General features: G+C 42.2%; 1 protein-coding gene across 1 annotated transcript in view; it reads right to left on the bottom strand.

Annotated features, from left to right (window-relative positions):
* The window catches only part of LOC130158733 (ligand of Numb protein X 2-like), a 29930-nt gene extending 8581 nt beyond the window's left edge, over positions 1–21349 (bottom strand). The window contains exons 1-5 of the mRNA XM_056359687.1: positions 21144–21349; positions 7953–8414; positions 5116–5342; positions 3490–3686; positions 1805–2173 (exon numbers count right to left, since the gene is read on the bottom strand). Of these exons, the coding sequence (XP_056215662.1) occupies positions 1805–2173; positions 3490–3686; positions 5116–5342; positions 7953–8353 (1194 nt within the window). The 5' untranslated portion in view covers positions 8354–8414; positions 21144–21349. The remainder of the gene's footprint in view (positions 1–1804; positions 2174–3489; positions 3687–5115; positions 5343–7952; positions 8415–21143) is intronic.
* Positions 21350–22666: the final 1317 nt, after the last annotated feature.

Raw genomic sequence — 22666 nt, 5'->3', positions numbered from 1 at the left:
CCTGAAGGCATGACCTTTTGTCTAAGACTGCTGCCAATTAAACACTTAACCAGCTGTATGTTTGGCCTTGGCAGAACTACAGGGAAAGTAGTCACTATTGTTACTGCTCTTCTAATTTGGTTTGTTCTTCCAGATAATTGGACAAAACCTTATTGTGAAGGACTCCACTGGGGTAAGGCGTATGTGCTTACTTGGGACATTTCCTGCAGTAGATGAGAGAAGTACAGTTGCCACTCTCACTTCTCAACATGGGATCCTGTTTCCCTGGTGCCACAGCACCCTGGCAGCAGTGAATTCCCTGTCCTCAGAAGAGGGACTGCATCAACTGTTTTGCAGTTAGTTTCTTTTCTTTTTTCTCTTTTCTCTCCTAGTACAGGAGAGTTTTGTTTTCTGAAACAGAAAGCCTCTTGCCTCCAAAGTCACTTCAGATAGAGCAATTTTTTTCCAGACATGTCAGCACCCATCCATGTCTTCAGAAAATACATTGTAAATATCACGTCCTAAGATGGGGATTTGCTCTTTACTTCAGCCAGGAGTACCAGACTACATACAGATATAGATATATATATATGCACAGCCACATGTACTGTAAGTGGTATTTAACAGGTAGAAGGACTCTTTTTCTGCAAATGGTTTGCAAGCAAAATTAAAATTACATTTAAGCAACAATTTTAATTAGTCCTCAGATGAGATAATGTTTGGAAGGCTCTCAGAGTTTTACACAAATGTCGCTTCAAAAGGAATTCAATACCAAACCTAATGAAGCCAGTTCTGAGACTTTGGTTACTGGTTGCAGTGGGATCAAGAAAGAGTTCCTCCTATGGGAGTTGTATTTGCATTTGTGGAATGCAAACAAGATTCTAAGAGGCCACAGAATGGAATCACATCTATAACATAAAAAAGGATCTTGCTACTGGAAATTTCGCTCTTTTCTCCCATGCTACTCTACTCCTCTGCTGATTACCAGGAAAAGAACTGGCTCTCCCCCACTGCTGACCTCAGATCCTTTCCAGGATATAAACAGTATGTGATGAGATTTATTGTGTCATGATCTTTAGATAAAAACAGAAACTGAAGGTCATTGCCTAGAGAGATAAAGAATTGAAACTGATCTACATGATATCTGCTGCACATGTAGTAATCCTTAACCAAAATTCCTTGCCCGCTCCTTTCACCAAAACATTTGGCATGCTGCAACAGGAGTGCATTCCTATTGCGCAGGAAAAGACCACCTCTCATCTACCCATTTAATGTTTTAAATATTTTTAGCCTGAGGTGCCTCATGTTGTTTTCTAGACTCCTTTCCCAAACACAGGTAAAATGGGGAGAGGGCTTCAAATCAGTCAAAAGGGTTCTGTTCTGTGCTGCCAGCCTATCACATCTCCCAACAAACACCACCAGTTTGACTGTCTGAAGCATGAGAGGCTGTTCTAATCTCTCCTTGCCTCTGTTACGTGCATCTACACAGTGCATACAAATATTCACTCTGCAAGAAAATCTCCACACACCACACCACAAAGGAGATCCAAGTGCCTTAACTGATCTAAAGTGCCATAAGCAACTGACTCGCTTTATATTTGTCAGAAAAGACCCACAGTGGGTTCCAACTCTTCATGTTTGTCTTCGTTTGGAAGCAGTGCTTCCCACACATCTGCAGGGAAGTCACTTTCCCAAAGAGGTATTTCAGGGAATGCAGTTTGCTCTAGCGCATTCTGTTAGTCCTTGGGTCAGAACAGGAGCCCTGCCATCAACACAGACAGCTGCGGAGTCATTAGCCATACAACCTCAACACATCATAAATTACCTGGATTATCTGCGCAGCAGCCTCAGGTGTTCCTTGCCTCAAATCCTGGCCATTTATTGACAGGACTCTGTCATTCCGACTCAGCTTTCCATTTTTGGCAGCCAAACCTCCCTCTAACAGATCTAGAATAAAAATCCCTGCCTCATCTGTCTTCCTGATCAGTTTGATTCCCAAAGGTTCAGATCGGTCTCTCTTTATCAAGGTAACGTGGATCACTTCCCTATTTGCAGCAGAAGTAGAATCCTGCTGCACAGTCTTATTGGAAAAACCCTTCTCCTGCAGGACCATGAGGTGAAGAACAGGACCTGGGTGGCGCAGGAAGGAGACAGCTTGACAGTGAGTCACACTGCTGATGTTGACGCCATTCACCTAGAGAGACAAACAAAACAGAGTCACTAATCAGAACCTACATAATTTAGGCACTGTCCACAATGCGGATCATCACAAACTTGGATACAGGATGTACAACTCCCTGTGCAATGTTGTGACTGAAGCAGCTGCTTCTGATGCATGTAAGAGAGCAGAGTTTCCTAAGGAATGCAGAAGAAAGCAGATTAAATCAGATCATAATTGACGGTGAATAGGTGAGGACAGGGAAAACGCAGGACAACTCACATAACTAACAAATCTGAAACTGCAAAATATTAAATCATTACATCCATCCCGTGGCAATGCAGAACTGCTTTCCCTTAACCTCCAGCATTCAATACACACTTGGAGAAGAAGACTCAGACTGAGACTACCCATCCTCACTTTTAAGTTGAAGAGTGGTCCATAGTCTACAAGCTCCTGGAATCATCAGTCTAATCATGCTTTTACCAGGATAACGGAGAAACTACTTTTCACTTTGTCTGCTGTCACTTAAGACTCTGAGCAGTCTTTTTTCGGATGTTAATAGGGCTAGTAAGTGTGGGGCCTGTCCTATTTACAGCCCAGCCAAGACTGAGATATGTACAATTCAACTGGATAAAACAGAAGTTACTCTATTGGTCTAAGAAACCAACGTGGGGATTGTATCAGCTGCTTGTGCACGTGGGGCTGCCAGTCCTTACTGAAGTCCACGGTCCAACGGATAATTAGGTCTCTATGGCTTGTCAAATGATTGGGAAGCTATAGCCGGGAGGTGCTAACAGTTCTCGCTGCATGTAGGCTTTACTGCTGCATACAAGCTTGTCGCCTTGAGTATCCCACTGCTATCCAGTATGCTTAACCTGGAAACTACATCTGGCCGTGGGTCAGCACAGCATGAGGTTGGTACTCTTTCTTACTCACATTACATATCTGATGCTTACTTCAAGTCGTAAGGTCTTAAACTTTGGACCTGCCCATTGAGAACATGCAGCTTAAGCAACACAGCAGAGCAAGCAATTATAAGACTTCCTAACTAGAGCAGAGTCCTTTGGAGAGAAATGGTGCTACTGGGTGAAATTTATCAGATTGAAATCTTTTTACTTTGCCCAAAATGGTCTAAATTTCAAAAAGCTACCAAATATACGAAGTAACGATGAGTATGACTGGAAGGAACCTCAAAAGTCTGCTTCTCAGACCCAGCAGACACACAATGTCTGATCAGTGCTTTAAAACCCCCAGCTGTAGAGATTTCAGTTTTTCTAGGCAACTCTCCCCCCCCAGCCCTCACCTCAAGTCAAGAGAAGCAATGGGACTACCAGTGGGGTTTTACGTACCTCGAGAATATGGTCCCCAGGTGCTATTCTTCCATCTGCAGCAACAACAGAATCCCGCAAGACTTCCTGAACAACAATGTTTCCTAGTGGGGTGTCTTTACCTCCAACTATCCTCATCCCCAGCTCTTCCTCCGGGTCTTCTCGGTGAATTTCAATTGTGGTTGTTTCAGCCACAAGACTAGTTCTCTGGGGGAGGTCTGATTGTGGAAATTGAAGAGGAAAAACAACATATTAATATAATTTTCCTTTACATAGCACCACAAGATTTGTAATGCTGGCAGGTTGTGTTCAAAGTAGCATCTGGAGGGAAAGCAGCTATCAGGAGAGGAAAGAATAGGTCAGATTTAAAGCTTTTAAAGTCTCTGTTTCTTTATAGTTTCTTCAGAACGTTTCCCATCTTCTCCTAGCTTATAGCAGATTTAAACTCTTGCATTATTATGTCTGGAGTTTTATTAAAGGGCACTCGGTATGTTTCACTTACCTTTTAGAGATTTCTTTTTCTACTGTGACAGCTGGCCTACTAGAAGCACACACATAACAAATGCCAATTTCCACAATGCTCATTAGAGAAGGGGACTACTGAGCTGTAATTACTGGTCTGCCACTGGGGTGACTTTACCACAGGCAGCTCACTGCAACTTCCCTCCTCTAATTTCCTTTCCTCCTTTTTTCCCATCCCCCCTGTAAACAGGAGTAATGTTTACCTATTTCACAGCATCCTGAAGACTAAGCAACGCTTCTCAGACACTTTGAAGATGAAAGTTCTTAGCAAGTCATATTAAATCTACCAGCACTGCAACATTTAGGCAGGCCAACACTAATGAAGCCAAGCACACTGCATGTTAGGGTGAAAGGCAACTGTCACACAAGAGATGCAAAACCAGCCCCAACTGTACTTCAGGAAAAAGTCAGCAGAGAAGTAAACTGACCCGTGTATTAACTCTGGCACAGGAGCAGCAGTTGCCAGCTCCAGCACCTGCACACTGGAAACTGAGACTCACTTTGAAACAAGGCACAGAGATTTCCATGCCACTGCCTTCTAACAGGGGTTGAGACAAGCAGTCCTCTGCTGAAGTGGAGATGGCTACTTTTATCTGCAAGGCTTTCATAACTGACTATTAATCCAAAAACTAAGTTATGCTATAAAAACACACTTGCAGCACATCATTAGGGAGGTACTGACCACTCCAGGAAACTGACTGCATATTTAACTTTAACTTCTTAACAAGATTAAGAAGAAGCTGGAACATTTCCTAATTACTAATTATTTGGCTTCTGCAAGTGCTTTACATGCTCCATGTTCACATTGACAGGGACTGCTTTTGTTTCTGCAAAGAATACTGCAGATATTCACTGCAGTCTAACAGATTCTCTGAATTGTCTGTACAGACAATTTTGCGTTTGTGAGCAGACCCTGCCACACCTGATGCACATTAACGCATCTCGCTTCTGCTCAAGGACAAGCTGAGGAAAGAGATTGCTCTGATGGCTGCTAATGGCTGAATAGGGTTGAGGATATCTAAGAATGTTGGGGACACTTTAAAAATGGAACTGTCCAAGATAATTACCTCATTTTTATATTATAAAAAGTAATTACATAATTACATTTCTGTATCAAACTCTCACCTTCTTCAGTCTCCTCAAAAGCTGGATTAACCAGTCCAGGCTCTGCAGTCCCTAGTGATACCACGGCAGCTGCAGAGCTTTCTGCCACAAGTGACGATCCTCCACTTGGTACCTCTGGATCCTTGGGCGTGTTTGTCTCCACCTTGGTAGAGAGATCTTCCTTTCCTTTGGAAATGGAATTCTTTTTCTGCTGTAGTTCAGATTTGTATTTCTTGAAACCAGGACACCTAGAGAGAGATTGTCAGTCACTGTAAGTGGCTTGTCTCTGCCTGCGCAGTTAACTCAGCACATGCAAGCTCTGACTGACAAAAGTATGTGAAGAAGCATATTCAAGATGTTACCAGCTGCAAAGCTCGTATCACAGATGCTAAAATTTATTCTCATTTGACCTTCAGTTTCTACTAGTATCAACTTAAGAATGGGCTTGTTACTTTATTACTTTCAAAATTATTAAGCAAATTATTTTAAAAAGGAGAATGTAATAGGAATGGGAGTCTCCCTTGCTAAATATTTACTTGGCAAACACTCAATGAAGAAAACAATACCTCTTGAAATATAAGCAAATACTTAGCTCTGACCTTTTAGGGATGACTATGAACTTATCTTTATGCAAAGCAAGCGTCTCAAGTTTCAAACTCAGCCTTGAATTAGGCTTTGTTTTTAACAAACGAGTAACAGCAAGAGCAGCAAGCCAGGCTTGAGCTTTTTTGTTGTTTTTGTTGCTAAATGAGACCTGATCCTCAGACAGCACTCCACACAGGTGAGGGCTCTACCAAGTCAGGAGCAATATGGAGGTTATAATCCCAGTGACTGCTCCTCACAGGAAGGTTCAGGAAGTAATCCTGTATTCAACAAAATGCGCTCTGTATGCAGCTACACCACAGCCAGCCTATCTCAGCAAAAACGAGTGAGGAAAACCAAGCTCTTTTACCCAGAGCACTTATAAAAAAGGTGGCAGGTGAGAAGGGTCATGCATGCAAAAGCATCACTTGCAGAGACATAAGTAGTATTGGGTGTTTACCAGAGTCACTTTTCAAATTAAACTCAACTATTTACATTCTGGCTGAACAAGTCTCATCGCAGTATTACTTCCTGTGTATTACTCCTAGTCAGTAAGATGACCCTGAAACTTAAAGACAGAAGCTGACTGATCCACCAATGCACATGTCCCTCTTAAGATGTCAAGAAACAAATTCATTTTGCAGAGGGCAGAGAAGTCCTCCAAGAAAACAAGTTTCTAGATGCTTCTTATTTCCTTAAGTCTCCTGCTCTCAGTTAATCTCAGTTAAAACTAAAAAACAGGAACACTCAAATCCCAGTGTAAATTTTTTCTTTTTATTTTCCATTTTTCTGTCTAACTGTGCTCAGAGCCGAGGTAAAATAGCCTCAATTTTTAGAACACACCTTCTCCAAGAAAGATACAAAGAACTATGAAATATATAAGAGAACGATACCATTTCCAGAATGCCTCTAACATAAACATTCAAGGGTGCCTCCCTCTGTTGTGTTTAACTCCTGTGCCAGAGGGATTAGCAAGTGACATAAGTTTACTGATACCAGAGTAGATTTGTCACAGAGCAGAGAGGAAGGCCCAGCCCTGCTATGGGCCATGGCCCCAGCTACACACCAGCCCCACAGCTGTGCAGCCCTCTCCCTGCAGTCTAAGCGTTCAACCCTGCCTGGGAACAAGCAAGCAGTACAAAGAACTAGATGAAGAAAAACAAGATTATAAACTTTCACAGTTTAAGGGGCACACAAGCATCTTCCATCGCTTCCCCCGTCTCTAAAACAAGCTCTCAGCTCATGAGTACCAAAGACACGCAAGAACTGCATGGATACACCCCTGGCTGGAACTGCAAAGGTATCCTAAATGGAACCGTTCCCTGCACGCTGGCTGACCTATTTTTAAAACATGTCATTGCCATAAAAAGCTACAACATGGCTGAAGGGAAACAAGTCTGTTGCATTTCTCATTGCCCACTGACAAAATACACACTGCCAACGAAGGTCTACTTCTGCCTGCAGTAGGACTTGTACTTAGCTCCCTTTCCTGCAATCATTAACTAGGTAGGAACAAGTGTTTTTCAAGCGCCATGGCAAGAGCTCTTTGTCACCTGCATTTCTTTTGAAGCTACAATATTCTGCCTGCCAACAACACAACCAGCAGTGGAGGCACCAAAACAAATCTCTGCTGACAAGTGCAAGGGAAAAAAAAAAGTCTCCCTTCCTCTGCACAAGGGGGAAAAAAAGGAAAAAAAATAGTATTTTTCAATTGCTTCTCCTTCTCAGCAGGAGAATGAGAGAAGATAATGGAATTATAAGTAGGTGATTCAGCAACTGCATAATGTGCAGCTTGGAGGGACTTACATTATTTGGATCAAAGACTTAGGTATTGCTCATCTTAATTGGACCAATTAAACTGGCAACCCTGCACAATCCCTTGCTTCCAGAGTGTTGACTTTGTGCCCGTCTGTTTTCGCTGCACAAGTGAAACAAGAATAAGCATGTTTGTAATAATTTTCAGAGTCAGGTGCCCCAGATCACAGCACACAAATTTATATACATTCAATAGGTTTTGTGTCTGTGGACAACTTGCATGCAAGCAGGCAAGCACCTCACCCTTCGCCTCTGTGGCACATGTGAGCTGGCTTCCCTAACACACACACAATTAAACTGTCTTCACCCACCCACCTTGCTGGCCTCACCCTCTGTCATTTCTGGTGTCCCATCTTGCCCCAGTTTAAGAACTGTTCTCAGAATGGATCTTTCTGGTCAGAAGCACAACAGACAGATGTCATTATACAAGCAGCAATAATAGCATGTAAAAGGAAATGCACCTGTTCTGCAGATGAGCTTCTAGTTCACAGCGCTGCATTGTCTGCTGACACTCTGCCTTGAAAGGACAGAAGACAATCAGCTTATCCAACAGGTTTCGAACTAGAAGGCTGGACTTGTGGCACTGCTGGAAAGAGAGCTTTTTCCGATCCATGGGACAAAAGTTATACTCCTGCATGAAGTTTTCAAGGCACTTGAAACAGTATGTATGTCCACAGGGAGTGTCCATAGGTTGGAGCAGAGGCTGAAGGCAGATATGGCAGATGAGTTCATCGTCCACTTCATCCTGGAAGTTGTAGAGATGATTGTCCAACAAGAGGTGGAACTGACCACACTCACAGCAGAGTTCACTGACTTGGGACACATGTTCCTCTCCTACGGGATCAGCCATGATAGCCAGCATCAGGCACTTTCAGCCCAGTGCAAGGGAACTTGTCACGTAGTCACTGTCTGGCTGAGAACCTCTAACGAAAGGGAGAAAAAGAGATTTTCAGCCAAATGTCCACTCTAGATATAGCCAATTAAAAATTAAATTGTATTCCTGCCTTAAGTCCTCCCCCACAAATCTTCACCCCCACCTACCCCGCCCTTAGGGCTCTTCCTTCCAGAGAAACCCTGTGAATGATCAACCCGGGGATCAGAGAATGCAAGGACCTCATTCAGCAAAACCTTTTAAGCACATGGATGTACTGAAGCTTACATTACTTTACACACAGCAGTGACACAGACTGAATAAAACCCTGCCAAATATATGAACTAGAAAAGCTTAGACAAAAGCTGTGTGTTCTTGAGGGAGAATAATCCAGAGAGGGAAGGGAAGGAAAAGAAAAGATAACCACGACAGTGATTTTTAAACTGACAATTTTTCTCTCTGGCTTTCCAGGTTATACCGAATACTTGAATGATACGTATGGTGAAACATCAGTTTGGGGACTTCTGGTTGTTTGGATTTTTAGTTTGTTTTGAGGAGGGATGAGGAAAAAGAAGAGGAAGAAATTTCAAAAGAAACTTAAGTCTAAACCACATTTCCTTCCTTTTAAGCCCAATCCCTTCAAAAAAGTTTGTTTTAACAAACAATGCCTTGCTCCCCACTCATCCATGCCTAAGTTCACCCATGGAAACAAATTTCCTATAAAAAGACTAAAGCTTCCTAAGTAGAAAAAAAGGTAAAGAATTGTCACATTTCGTTGTAACATTACAGGAAATCTTGAGCTTCTTACAGTTAGGGAGAATAAGATAAGGGACAAACTTGAGTTCTTTGCAGCTGCCACTCTACTGATTTTAATACAGATATCTTCAGTCATTCCATTTTTAATCTTGCCTTTTGTAATTAAATATAAAATTCACTTGAGTTTGCTAGCACATTACTCCACAGGTACAGAGACTACTGCAGGAAGGATTTTTTAATCTGGCAGTTATTTTAATGAAGAAGGAAATGTGGTACTAGATGAAGTTCATGCTGTATTATGCAGTGGGGGAGAGGTTGTTGTGGTGGTGGTGAGGCTTTCTTGGGGAATTTTGGGGTTTATTTTAAAAAGTTTATGTAAAAATCCCAGAATCTTTTACAATAAAAAAATTGCAGAACTATGATGAAATGGAAAATTTCTGAGAGACGGCTTGGAAAACATCTGAAAACAATTGCTTTATCTGGAACAGGTAAAAGCCTAAGCAAGAGTGAACACTGGTCTGCACCAGTGCCTGGAGGACATGGCTGGCACACAGCAGCAACTTTGGAGGAGGGTAGGCAAGAACAATAAGATAGCAAGAAAGGCAAGAAAAAATTAGTCATGGGTTTCTAATAAAAATCATACATCACTCCAATTAATTGTCAAGCGTAAGTCAGCTATTTAATTAAAAGGATAACATATCACAAACAGAATCAAGCCATTTTACAGGCGAATTTTTACCTAGCCATAGAAACTTCAAAAAGACTAAAATATTACTGTCACAGTTCCAGGTGGGTACAGGGCATGAGTTGTTTGCTTCTCCTGCTGCTGCAGTGCCAGAAAGCATCTTCCCCTTGAGGAAAGCACTTAGGTTGGATGTATATACCTAGCTCTTCTGTTTGCATTTACTTCTTAACTCTTGCGTGACTGACTTGGAGCTCCCCAAAAGTGAGAAGCACAGTTCACAGACAGCAGACAAGCAAACCAAAGCAGATTTATTCATGCCTGCTTTCTTAGAAATACCCCTATTCTTTGGTGCTTACCTCCATCTGAAACAGGCATCCCTACTGTTTGCCTCACAAAAAGTCTTCATTTGATCTTGAATTATCTTACCAGCAAAAAGGAAACATTTCAACATCAGACAATCACTTGACGTCACCTACCAATTCTAATCAATCAGCTCAGCACCAGCAGTTAACAAAGCATCAAGCTTCCAAGGCAAACATCTACAAATAAGCGATACTTGTGCTTCAGGTTGTATTTGCATAAAACTTTGGCAGGTGATTAAACAAATCTACTTTCTCAGCAAAAACAAACCCCACGGTAATTTTGCTGATAAATGGCTTTTATATGGGGGTTTTTCAGATTATTTACCAAATTCATTCTCTGCTCTCTGTGATTAAAGGTTATACAAGATGAATCCCATTTATGAGTAATTTCTAAACTTGTGGAAGATAAAAGTATCACTACAATCTTGCTGCTTTTTTCTTCCCTGTAACTCAAAGCTGTTATGCCCCCTCACTTCTAGATCCTCGAAAACAAGGGAGAAGATTTCATTCAAAAGTGCCAAGGTAAAGTTTACTTTTACGCTGCTGTCCTTTCAATAAGGATGACGCTCCTGCAGACACCAGGGAACCTAAGCCTGACACCTCCGAGATGAAACCCAGCCCACACCCTGAGGCAAGGCAGGAGTTCGTGAGCAGCAGGGAGGACAGCAGGCTCCAACAAGCCTGCCGCTTCTTCAGTGATTCAGTCAGAAAGCAGATGTTCTGTAAGAGGAAAATTGCTAACATCTTATTCAGCAAAGACTACTACTTCAGTGCAACAAGATGGATTTTAAGTGTCTAGAAAATGCACTGTTTCAACAAAACAGGCATGGTTCCTCTCAGCTTGCTTAGACCAATTTCACAGAGTCCATTTAGAGACCCTAGGATTCTGGCTTTGGAGGTGAAGTTTGACCTATACTCAATCTTTTGCAGTTTCTATCAAATCTGTTACTCGTTCTAACCTCTGAAGGTCTGAGCAAGCACAACCACCCCTTTCGTTCTTGTGTTGCTCTTGTCATAGCGATCCTCCTCTCTAGCCTCCTTCCAGCTAAGTGGCACGTTCCCTGCTCCTGCCCTTCTCCATAGCACTGGGATCTCTCCCTAGGCCTCATAAGTGTCTTAGCTTCCACATAATACACGATAGGAGGGAATCATAAAATAAGGATCTAGCTTGGTCCCAAGGTACTACTTACTGACTACATCAAAATATTAAAGACTGATGTATACATATGTTGCTGCTCTAATGAACTCTGCTGTTCTAAAAGTACAATGCAAGGAATGCCTCTGGAGTCTGAATTATTTAGAAAGTAATACACCCCATTCCTATACATGACAAAGAACTGAAAAAAATAAACTAGCAAAAATATCTTTATATCTCCCCATTTCGTACCCTGTGTGGGCTAGAGAAAAAAAATTCATTGGGATCACCTTTATCTTTACTGTATCTAAAAATAAAAATAAAAATACTCTTGGCTTTTTTTTAAAGTAGGATTTGTTGTACTGTAACACCGACTCAAAGAATAGACTTTTTATTTTTAAAGGAAGACTTATCAGGTAGTCTAATCTATTTTCCTGCCAAAGCAAGACTATTCCTGACAATATTAGCACATTGCCTATTCTTGTTTTAACTCTGCTAGGGCACAGAGCCTCAGATATACACCCACCCTGCACACCTACAACACTGTTAATAGCTCTAGTAGGGAGTATGCCAAGAAACATACCGACAGCAAACCACCCAACACCATTCCTGATGGACAAACTCTGTTCAGTTCTCTAAAGCACCATAGACTCATAAACAGAGCTGATGAGATACTTCTATAGCTTTTTTAAAAATTCCTTTAAAAAAAAGCATAATTATTATCTAAGAAATCTTTTCAACATTGTGCCTCCACTTGCGCTACAGCGACTGAAAAGGAACTGTAGCTGTGGTACCTGGCTACCCCAAGAGCAACATCCCTCCTTCCAATCTTACCTTGTGAAGTCTCAGCATTTCTAAACACAACGCTTGCTCCTTGTTTTTAAGGCATTTCACTCTGCCACTGTTAGTGTGGAGCACAATTTATGGCACAATTCAGTCCAGCCCTGTGCTTATACATTTCTAACATTTGATACAAGTCACTTTCAGTCATGCACATATTTACCTTAATGACATCTCTTTGAGGTATATAAAATTGTTGCTACTCCCATTTAAAGGCTGAGAAATTACATCACCAGAGGCTAAAACACAGACCCACAAAGGCTGGGTCTGGGAATTTACCACTTTAGTATGTCTCTGAATATGATCTCAAGTGGCCTACCTAAGATCACATAGGAAGATCCTGGGGAAAAAAAAAAAAAGAAAAAAAAAAAAAAATCAAACCCAAACCAAACCGAAAATCAAGACTGTTACTATTAACTAACTGATTTATAAAACCACAAATATGGCAAGTGAGCCAGAGCACATTCCATATTGCAAAATAAAGAAACATGCAGCCAGTCTGCAGTAAGAACACAAAACAGAAGGGTAAATTTTTTTCTAACAGATTAGGTTGACTAGAGGAATGTTTCATACTGCTTTAGTTAAAAGATAATTAACAAAAAAATATCTGCCGAATAATTAGTTCTTAATAATAAAAAAATACTTGTACTTTGGAAAATATTTTGGAAATACAACAGGTTTATGCTTTTATGCACCTGTAGGTTAGCACTTATATGTTGATATAGACTGTGTTACCCAAAACCCCAATATGAAAGTTGGCTTTGAGATGGCAGAGCGCGTGCCCCACATATACTGCTATGTAATAGTTCACTGCAATAATTAAGCCAGTTATTATATTTATAACTACATTTCCCTGGGAGACTGGAAATGCAACATTCCAACTAAAGGCTAAACAATTAATTAATTTTTTTGGGGTGGACAAAACAAAGCCAGCACATTCTGGATTAAGATGACTGAGGGCACACACCAGCAGGCTACTAACCCCAAAGCCATCTGCTTACAGAAAAGCAGGTCCCAGATGGATTCTAACACAGCAAAGCCGGTGCTCTAGCAATAAAGTTATGAAAAAGTGGCAGAACTTTTGCTAAACTTTCTTCAAATAGTTTTCACTCAGTTAAGAAGTTTTGTGTTTCATAGAATGGCAATTTCTTTTTCATTCCAGTGACAGAGAGAAGTGTTCTGTAACATGTTTTTTTTCTGAATTTCATCACCACTTTGACTGAGGATTTCAGGTACATGAAATGGCACAGGTTTTATACGAAATGCACTACTGCCCTGGTTGAACACTGCCAGTGTGCGCTGCTGCAGTGTTTCACAACCATGAGTAAACTATCCTTAGTTTACACTAGTGCCACAGAAAATAGTGTTGAAATATCAGGGGATTTTTATAAGCAATACTTAAAGTAGGTCAACTTTTACAAAAACCACAATACCAAACCCAAGAATAGTTTCAGGTGGTGATACAATGTCCTATTACCTATCTCTATTATTTTCTGATATTGCTGAAGATCAGGCCACTGAACGTGAAAGTAAGAAGTCAAAGCTTCTGTAAATGGTATATTTATACAGGTAAATAAGAAGTAACCCTTTCACTAATTAACCTAGCCTTCAAGCCAAAGGGTTTTTAAAAAGCCACCTGCAAAAGCCCATATATGAACACCTCAACTGAGAAATTCTAAAGCAAAGCTGATTTACTGTACTCAATATAAAGGAAGATAAACAATTTAAAAAGTTTCTATTGTCCCCATCATTTATGCCCATTCTTTAACCATAAATTCGAAATTAAATTGTATTCTAACTCCCTGGTGTTTCTGTGCTCATTGGACAGTTTTTTATTTAATCTGCTTGAACTTCAGGGCAAGTATCTGTTTTCCAAGCCAGAAAACAGAAAACCAATTGTATTTTCATTAATTATAATCAGAATCATTAACCTGTAAACTAGAAAAGACTTATTATTCCAGGAAACTAAATTCTGAGAGATGTACTAAAAGGTTGGGTTCACTGGAACAAGACTATCCCAAGGAGTTTTCTCCTGAGCAACATTTGCAATATCAGCTCTCCAGTATGGTAAACCAATTTCCATTTTTAGCATAACACACTTCAAGATAGACTTTTTTAAAAAAAAAAATGTTTTGTTGGTATATTTGCAAGTTCAACATAAGAAAAGACCTCTTAGCTTTCTGTTACTTATTTTAAAAATCTTACTGGCAATCAACAGCTTAAATTGCAAACATACACCTAATTTTAGGAGGAAGCAAAAATGACATGAAAAATTAAGAAGCTGGCACTTCCAATTAATTTCTCTCACTACCATATGCTCTTAACATTTGCTTCTCAGCTCAGTTAATGACACCACAGAACAGTAACTGTCTCACCAGGGACACAGCATGCTAAAGTAGCAGGACTACGCAAATCTAATTTCAACAATCCCAATTCTTTCTACAGAGCAGGAGATTCTGGTGTTATCATGCAATTAATATTATCTGGGTAACAAGAACCAATAAATTTCCTCCATTCTTCTTCAGGAATTAAGTAGTGGTATAAAATGTTTTCCACCTACACATTTCTTCCAAGGGGATTAAACAGTCACTATTTTAACATACTGCTCTGAAAAATGGATAAATGAAATGCCATCAAATAGAAGTGAAGACAAGTACTGCAGAAAAAGATGTTTTATTTACATTGCTTCCTGCTTTCTCACCTCTGCTAGATGCTTTCGCTATATCCACCATCCTTTCTACAACCTGCCTTCCATATAAACATGCAAGCTACTTGCTTTACACTTGCATGAATTCTTCTGTTGTACCACTCAATCTGCTGCTTTGCAGAATTTGACTCAAAGACTCCTATGGAAGTTCCACCACTGGCAGCACATGTGGATTTTCTTTGTGTGTTCTTTATTTTTTTCTATTGTGTCTAATCATCACTCTCTAGGAAATTAAATACCCCTACCTCCACCCTTACCTCACCTACATTTTTAATTCAGCAGCTATCTGCAATTCCATGCCTAAAAATCAGTTTGAAGTTTGTGGGAGAAGTTTTCTATAGACAAAGAAAGAAGGAATCCAATGCTATAATTTAAGGATAAAAGGCCTAATCTATAATTAATAACCAAAGCTTCTCTTGCAATTAAAACAAAAAGCCAAAAATGAAAACAAAGAGGGATTAGGAGATTTGATGTTAAGATTTAGGTTCATCTAAATATCTGGTAGCGCACTTACTTTACAAAGTAACTTGGGTTTGCTTTTGAGGACAGGAGGTAAAGATCATCTATCTATTGACTATATATGAATATCACGAGCTCTTACCACATCTTTTTCTGTGTGTCTGCCTGTAAATTCCTTGTTTACAGAAAGAAAACAGCACCATGGTTTACAGAATCTGAAATAAGCATATAATGTGCAGAGGCTTGTCTTGGGTATAAGCCTTCACAACCAGCCAGCCCTGACGGTTATTACTCTTGCAGTAGCCTGACAAAAGAAAACCTGTACATCATTGTCCATTTGTGATCTAGGTGTTATATTTGCGATACAGGTCAGAAAAAAGCAGATGATTTCTTATCTGAAAATTTCTGAATTTCTGAAGCATACAAGGGAAGAAGTAGACTGTGCATTATATAACTGTATGTTTTTAAAAGTTATTGTTTGAATATCCTTACCATGGCAGCCATCATCATATACATTTAAAAGTAAAGTAAAAAGGGGGAAAGAAAGAGACACTTTTTGGTAGACGTATGGTATTTCTACAGCTCTAAGCCTTGCCTGTATCATGAAAAATGTCCTACAGAGCTTTAATCTCTATCACACTCTATCAAGTGTTACTTTAAATGAAACGCATTTCAGTTTAAAGAAATTAATTTTGGCTATTCTCAACCTTAAGAATGAAATCTTTGTTTTCCTGGTTAGTTAAAAAAAAAACCACCCAACAAACCAAACAATGTTTCTGCAAATACTGTTTTCTACATAACTTTACCATAAGCAATCCAGCAGCATGAAAACAGAATTTTGCATGTGGTGATGAAATATTTCCTGTCAACAGACCGTTACAGTTGTTAACATCAGAAACATCAGATTAGGGCTTTACTGCAGGATAAAGTAGCACAGAACTTTTTAGCATGCACACCAAGTCAAATTTTGGTCTCAGGTACAGTAGCACTCTCTTTTTCTTTATGCTGCTCTGTTAAGTTAAATAATTTGGCACAATCTATGACAGCATCCCTTTGTATCAATAAGCACATGCAATCTAAACTCTGCAAAATAAACCCAATGATCAGCAACAAAGGTGACATTGCTGAAAGTACTATTCTAGTGGGACCACCAAATTCCCCCCAGTCCTGGTTCTTTTTTCTCAACAGTTCCAACTGCCCCTGCCTGAGCTTTATGCCATCAGCAACAGCAGGGCACATTGCCCTGCTCGGCACACAACACCCCAGACTTCCTTTCATGGGGTAAGAGGGCATTTTATTAAAACCAGTGCAAAGTTATTTTCTAGCCCAAGCTTGTTCCCACAAACTAAAAAGGCTGAATCAAAAGATAATTAAGAAAATTCCCCTTTACATTCCATCCTACCATCAGATCATGGTAAAGGGGAAAGAAAGAAAACAGGTTATCTTAATTTAAACTGAAAAAACACTTAATTCCCTAGACCACATCTTCTCAAACTGCAGCTCCTTAGGGTGGCATGCAGCAAAGTTTGAAGACAGCTTAAACTCCCGCCAGTGCCTGTGGGCAGGCAGAGCTGCTGCTGCAACCAGTAGCTGAAATGCCTTTTACCACAAATGGCAGCTTGTAAGTAAATAAGCACTACAGTAGAATTAAAAATATATTTTTTTTTTTTTTAAACTCCAGATTAAGAATTACATTCCCCTAGAGATTTGCAGAACAGTATTATGGTTCAATTTTTAAAAAAACTTGAGACACATTCTGCTGCTTAGGACATCTGTACTCCTGGTTCATAAGCTTAAATACAGTTGCACGTGTAATTAATTTAAGATGCCTTTTCATCCTACAATTTCTGCTGGTGTATCTTGTTGACTTTAAACCACCTTTACAGCTAGGTAGAAAGAAAAGGCTTCCCCCTCCACCCCTTACCCTGATCTAAAGCTGTGTCCAAGCTGGTATCAGAAACACATTTTTTAGAATCATTGTTATCTTATTGGACACATATTTAAAGTGTACATAAATTGATAATTATATTTTCCCTTGTTCTAAAAATAGTTTTAAAATAGGCGTGGCTGTCTCACCAGTTAAAAGAGCTGTAACAACAGACCAAAGTCCTTCCACTATCACAAATCACTGCAGCAGCCACATTCTTCCTTGGCCACCCGTGAACGAGTTTAAGTCCCAGAACAGGTGGGAATGGGGAGGCAATCTCCTTCCTCCGTTCAGTTTTCAGCCTGTTGAGATTACAAGTAAAGTAGTCAAGTAGCCCCAGGTGTTAACCTCACAGGGAACTTTTTTTTTTATCCCAAGTACAAAAAGGCCCAGAAGACCCATTATGTTTATTTTTATATATCCTACTTGAAATAATCATGCAGCAATTTTTGTTCATTACCAATTGAGATCACGTAAAAGAGGATATCCTCAGATCTAAGGCTCACAGGGCAGGGACTGCTTTATCTATGTATTTTCTATTTAGAGTCCTGCAATAGCACTTACAAGGTGAGAAGAATTTATCTATTATTTATTAGTCTAGGCATGGAAGGTTAAGTCTGAGAACTTTACAAATAGGGCTGATCATGACTTACTGGACTTTCAACAACTGCAGCACAACTAGTGTCACAGGTGAGCCCCTTGAACTCTCCGAGCAGCAGGTCAAGTTTTATCTCAACCCCTTTTTAACTGTCAGAAAATCAGCTTTTAAAGAGTGTGCTGCAGCTGTCTACAAAACTTGCATGAGTTACGGCCCAGGCAAAGAGTAGTCAAAGCTAGACAACACTGTTTTTTTAAATGCATAATCCCTTCCAGAATATTCCAAATAAGGAACACTATAGTCTGCAAATAAAATTTGCACAGAGACCCTCTAAACTCAGGGAACCATGGTATATACATAAAACCAGTCTTTGCCTGTAAGCTGCTGATTTTCTCTCTAAATTCCTCCAGCTTTATTCCATTTCCCGCCTTCCAGCCTTGAGTGCTTTTTCCTGGACCAGCATGGTAATTCCTACTACTTGTGTTCATCTAAATCCCCTCTAACGCTTTAGATGGTTCCTGAGATACTGGCTTATGGGCAATGTCTTATCCAAAGTATCAAAAAAATTGCCAAATACTTTTATATCTTCTAACTCAATTCGTGTCAAGAAATTTCTAAGCCAAGAGCAACATTTTATGTGTTATAAAGCAGGGAGCATAAACTGATGAAGGACTGTCAAATACAATTCCTAACAACTGTATGAACAGCACCACTAAAGTAAGCTGAGAAGAAAAAGACAAACAAGAGGGTTTTGTATTAAACCAGGAAAACATACTCAGGCCTGTGAGTAAGACAACAGCTGCAACTACTCTGGTAAGATATACGCGATCAGAATGAAATGATGCAGCTTAATTTTCAAAGTGTAATCAATGCAGCAGTTGCAGCAGGATTATTTTTTTAATGCAGAAAACAAGAAATATATGGTAATGCATAAGGAAGAGTAACAAAATACGGCAGGGGTGCTTTGTGAACTACAGATATTTTATTCTGCAGTTATATTTATTCTTTTAAGTTTACTGTTATTATACTATTAAGTCTAAGACTTGACATTCTCATAAACATGTGTAAATTTGTCTATTAACCATACTTAGGGAAGTACAGCATTACCACGGTTTACAAAACCATTAATTACAATTTCTAATGGAAGTTACTGGAATCACCATTCAGGTAGCACTAACGTCACCCAGAATAATCTTCAGCTGGTTTCATCAGTATCTTTGAACCTCACGGCTTTTTTTTGGAGGTCATTTAGCTGTCAGGTCCCTTCTGGCTGGTGCTGTTTCTTCCAACTTTTACAGCTCTCATTCCCCAGGCCATATGGCTGGGTTTGTTTCTTAACTCTTACTCATTTCCCTCACTATTCATTTGGTTAGAAACTTTAAAAGAAACTTGTCTTTCAACAGACGAGGTTGCTTTTTGCTGCACACCGCAGGTCCTTCTCTCCTTTTCACCGGGGTTTTATGCTAGTGCATCTCCGTTATTTAAATGAGTTACATATACATATGTATATGTATATACATATACATAAAGCTTGCCTACTAGAGCAGATAAATAAGGTGAAGGAGGGTGTGGATTTACAGCACAGTGGAGTTTTCCAACAGCTAGTGAACTCCAGAAAAGGTTGGCCTCCTGTTTATCATTTTTCTGCTCCATCCTCAGCCATATGACCCCTTTGTTCTTCCCTGCACAAGCACTGGTGCTGTTCTGACTTCATGAGCTGGTTTAGGGAGCAAATCTCTTTGGGGGAGGGGCCTTAGTCCTTTTCAGCAGCAGACACACTACATCTGCTTAGTTACAAATATAAGAGAAGAGTTTGAGTGTGTAACTTATGAGAAAGAAGTTTTGTTCTGAAGGAGCCATGTGCACAGTCTGCTTTCTCTTTGCTGGAGAACTGCCAAAAGAGCTCTAGGGTTCAGGCATCAAGGACAAACGTCAGCGCCGTCCCTCAAAGGCACAGTACACAACTGGCATTGCTGCAGGAGGATAACTACAGTCCTTTAAACTACACCACACCACCCAAACCTAGGGCTGCTCTAGAGTCTCTGGAGGCTAAAGGATTAGACAGGACATCTCTGGAGCTGTGTGACAGTGACAGAAACTTCCCTGGGCTGCCTATTATCTCCATAGGCTTGTATGCTATGACCCTGCCCCAACATAACCTTCACACAGCAGAGACCTTCCCTACCCCTTACTATCTGCACTTGAGCTGGAATAGCTTTTTCTATGGAGCCTTTACAGAGTCCTGGTCCTTTCACCTTGGTTAAAAAATTGGAGCAGAAAGTGAAAACATGACCCTTTTTGGTTTGGTAAGCAACAGAGAAATACTCATTCTGCTTTTCTTACTTTACCAAGGTAACGTAGGACCAAAGAAATCGCTCAAGGGATGGAAAAGTGTTGTTTCAAGCATGGCTTAAAGCAAACTAAGCCTGCACTGCCACCGAAAGGGGCAGTCCCGCTCTCCCTGCCACCTCCTATGCTGGCATCAGCTGGCTGCTACCCGTTCTGGTCGCTCTCAATCAGATAACGAGGCCAACGTCAGAAGCAGGGAGATGTCAAGTGCACACAACCAAGCCGCAAACAGTGGGATTGTCCCTTTACCAGCACGCAGCTTCATCCTACTTCAAACCCCTCAAGAAAAACTTCTAAATTAAATAAAAAGTATTCTGGTTATATAGTATCCCTTAAACACGTCTTTCCAAGCCTCTCACAGACATCTCCAGAGCATTACCTCCTATTTAACGTCACCTGTATTTCTTACCTTTAAGGCATTTCCAAAACGTCCACGCTGTCATGTTGCTCTCCTTTGCCTGTTATCTCAACTGCTATTTATAGGCTTTTCCTGCATTAATGACCAGCGCAGCACCAGAAACTTGCCTGCTTAGTACCTTTCCCATCTCCTAGCAAAGAAACCGTGCCCTGCAAGCTCCCTCCGACCCACGCCAGTGGCCAAAACGCCGAGTTGGGGGTGTCTTGCCCAGGCCGAGCGCTGCTCGCCCGCCAGACCGACCTTTGAGGAGCGAAACCCGTGGGGCGGGCGGGCAGGCAGCCATCACCTGCGCTGCCCAGCCCCAGCCCAGCCGGCTGCCCAGCGCGAACGAAACGCTCCCCGGCCCCGCTCGGTTATGGCTGAGCAACCCTCAGCTGAGGGAGCCGGGCGCCGGGGCAGCAGCAGCTGCCGCCCTCGGCCGCTGCCACAGCTGATCCGCGACCCCCCGCGGCCTCCCGCCCCTCAGCCCGGCGGCGGGCGCCTCAGCCGCGGCGGGAACCTGGCGGCGGGAACCCGGCGCCCCCCGCGCCCCCCGCGCCGCTCACCTGGAGGGCGGGAAGAGGGCTCGCTCGCCCCCGAGAAGGGGAGGGAGAGACCGAGGGAAGCCCAGCGCCAACTCGGCCTGCGACGGCGGCAAGCGCGGCTCCTCCACCAAGTTTCCGGGCGGGGAAGAAAGTCGAAACCTACGTGAGAGGAGGAGGCAGCGCAGCCGCCCAGGTGTCGCCCGCCCGCCCGGCTCGGCTCGGCCCTGCCCTCCCCTCACCGCCGCCGCGTTCCCCTCCTCCTCCCCGGGCCGCCCACACGCCCAGCAGCTCTGCTCCCGCCCTGCCAGAGGGCGCCGCGGCGGCCCGGGGCACGTCCCCGTCCTCGGCCGCCTGCGCCGGGGCCTCCCGCTCGCCCCAGGGGCCTGCCCGCCCCCGAGACCGGCGGAGCGCTGGCGGGGTACCCTCAGCGAGCGGCGGGCGGCCGGGGCGGCTGTGCCCCGCTGCCGGGGTCGCGGTGCGCGGGTGAGGCAGCCGCGGAGGGCGGGTGGTGCTGGGGGTCACCTCCGGGAAAGGCCCCGGCAGCTCATCCCGGGTACCTCGGCCCTGTGGGGAGCGGTCTCCCCTTTCAAGGGCGATCCCCGGTGGCTTTCTGAGGTGATTCGGCTCACCCCCGGGGATGTTTCCTCTCCTACCAGTGTCCTTAAGCATCTGCCTTACCAAAAAAACCCCTGTAAAATAGAATAAAGAGCAAAACCTGTTGCTGTCCTGAGTGCAAACAGCAAACCGTGCTTTACCCAGCTGAAAAAAAAGAGAATTTGAGGGGAAATTATTTTTTTGCATTTGCATTCTGCCCGCTCTTCTGAGCAATAAACAGAAATACTGCAATTCAAAAGTATTCAACTTGCATTTAATTTGTTGGCAAGGCAAATCGTAAAAGCCTAGGAAATGAGTGAGCGGGCTGTGAGGTGCCGTGGCGGGGTGGAAGCCCTGGTGCTGCGGGGCACTTGGTGCTGCCCCATGGCTGGTAGGAGCCAGGGAGGGATGGCGCTGGAAGCAGCAGAGCTCTAGTTTCATCTCTGTGCTGTTACTATGACCTGGAAGCAGGTCCAGCTTCCACTGTTGGTATTTAGGCAGCTCCCTGTAACTCTAGTGCTTCAAACCAGGTGGGGTCTAAAAGTTGTCAAGCTATGTTAGCACTACATCCAAGCTAGGAATTCCTCCCGAAGGAACAGAGACTTTCCTCAATTGTGCCTTTCTTTGTGCCAGATCATGTTCTGGTCCGTGAAGTGAACTAGAACTGTTTCAGGCCACAAAACCTAACTCCCCAAAACTCAGCCCATAGTATTTTCTGGGTTATAATTTCTGTCTCTGGTTCATCACGCAGCCTTGGAAATACTCTTACTGCAGTCAAGAGGGTCATGAAGTAATAAATGACAGTTCTGCCAACAACGAAAATAAACCCCATTACACCATAGTTTTACAGGAGGATCTGTTAGGAAGGATCTTTGTACATTAACACAGGTAATATGCAGTGCAGGTGGAGCTAGCACACACCTGTCTGCATTTGACCATTTAGGCATGTC

Source organism: Falco biarmicus, chromosome 14, assembly GCF_023638135.1.
Source record: "Falco biarmicus isolate bFalBia1 chromosome 14, bFalBia1.pri, whole genome shotgun sequence".
Lineage (NCBI taxonomy): Eukaryota > Metazoa > Chordata > Aves > Falconiformes > Falconidae > Falco > Falco biarmicus.
The sequence above is the reverse complement of the archived record's forward strand: the minus strand, read 5'-3'. Positions and strand labels throughout refer to the sequence as shown.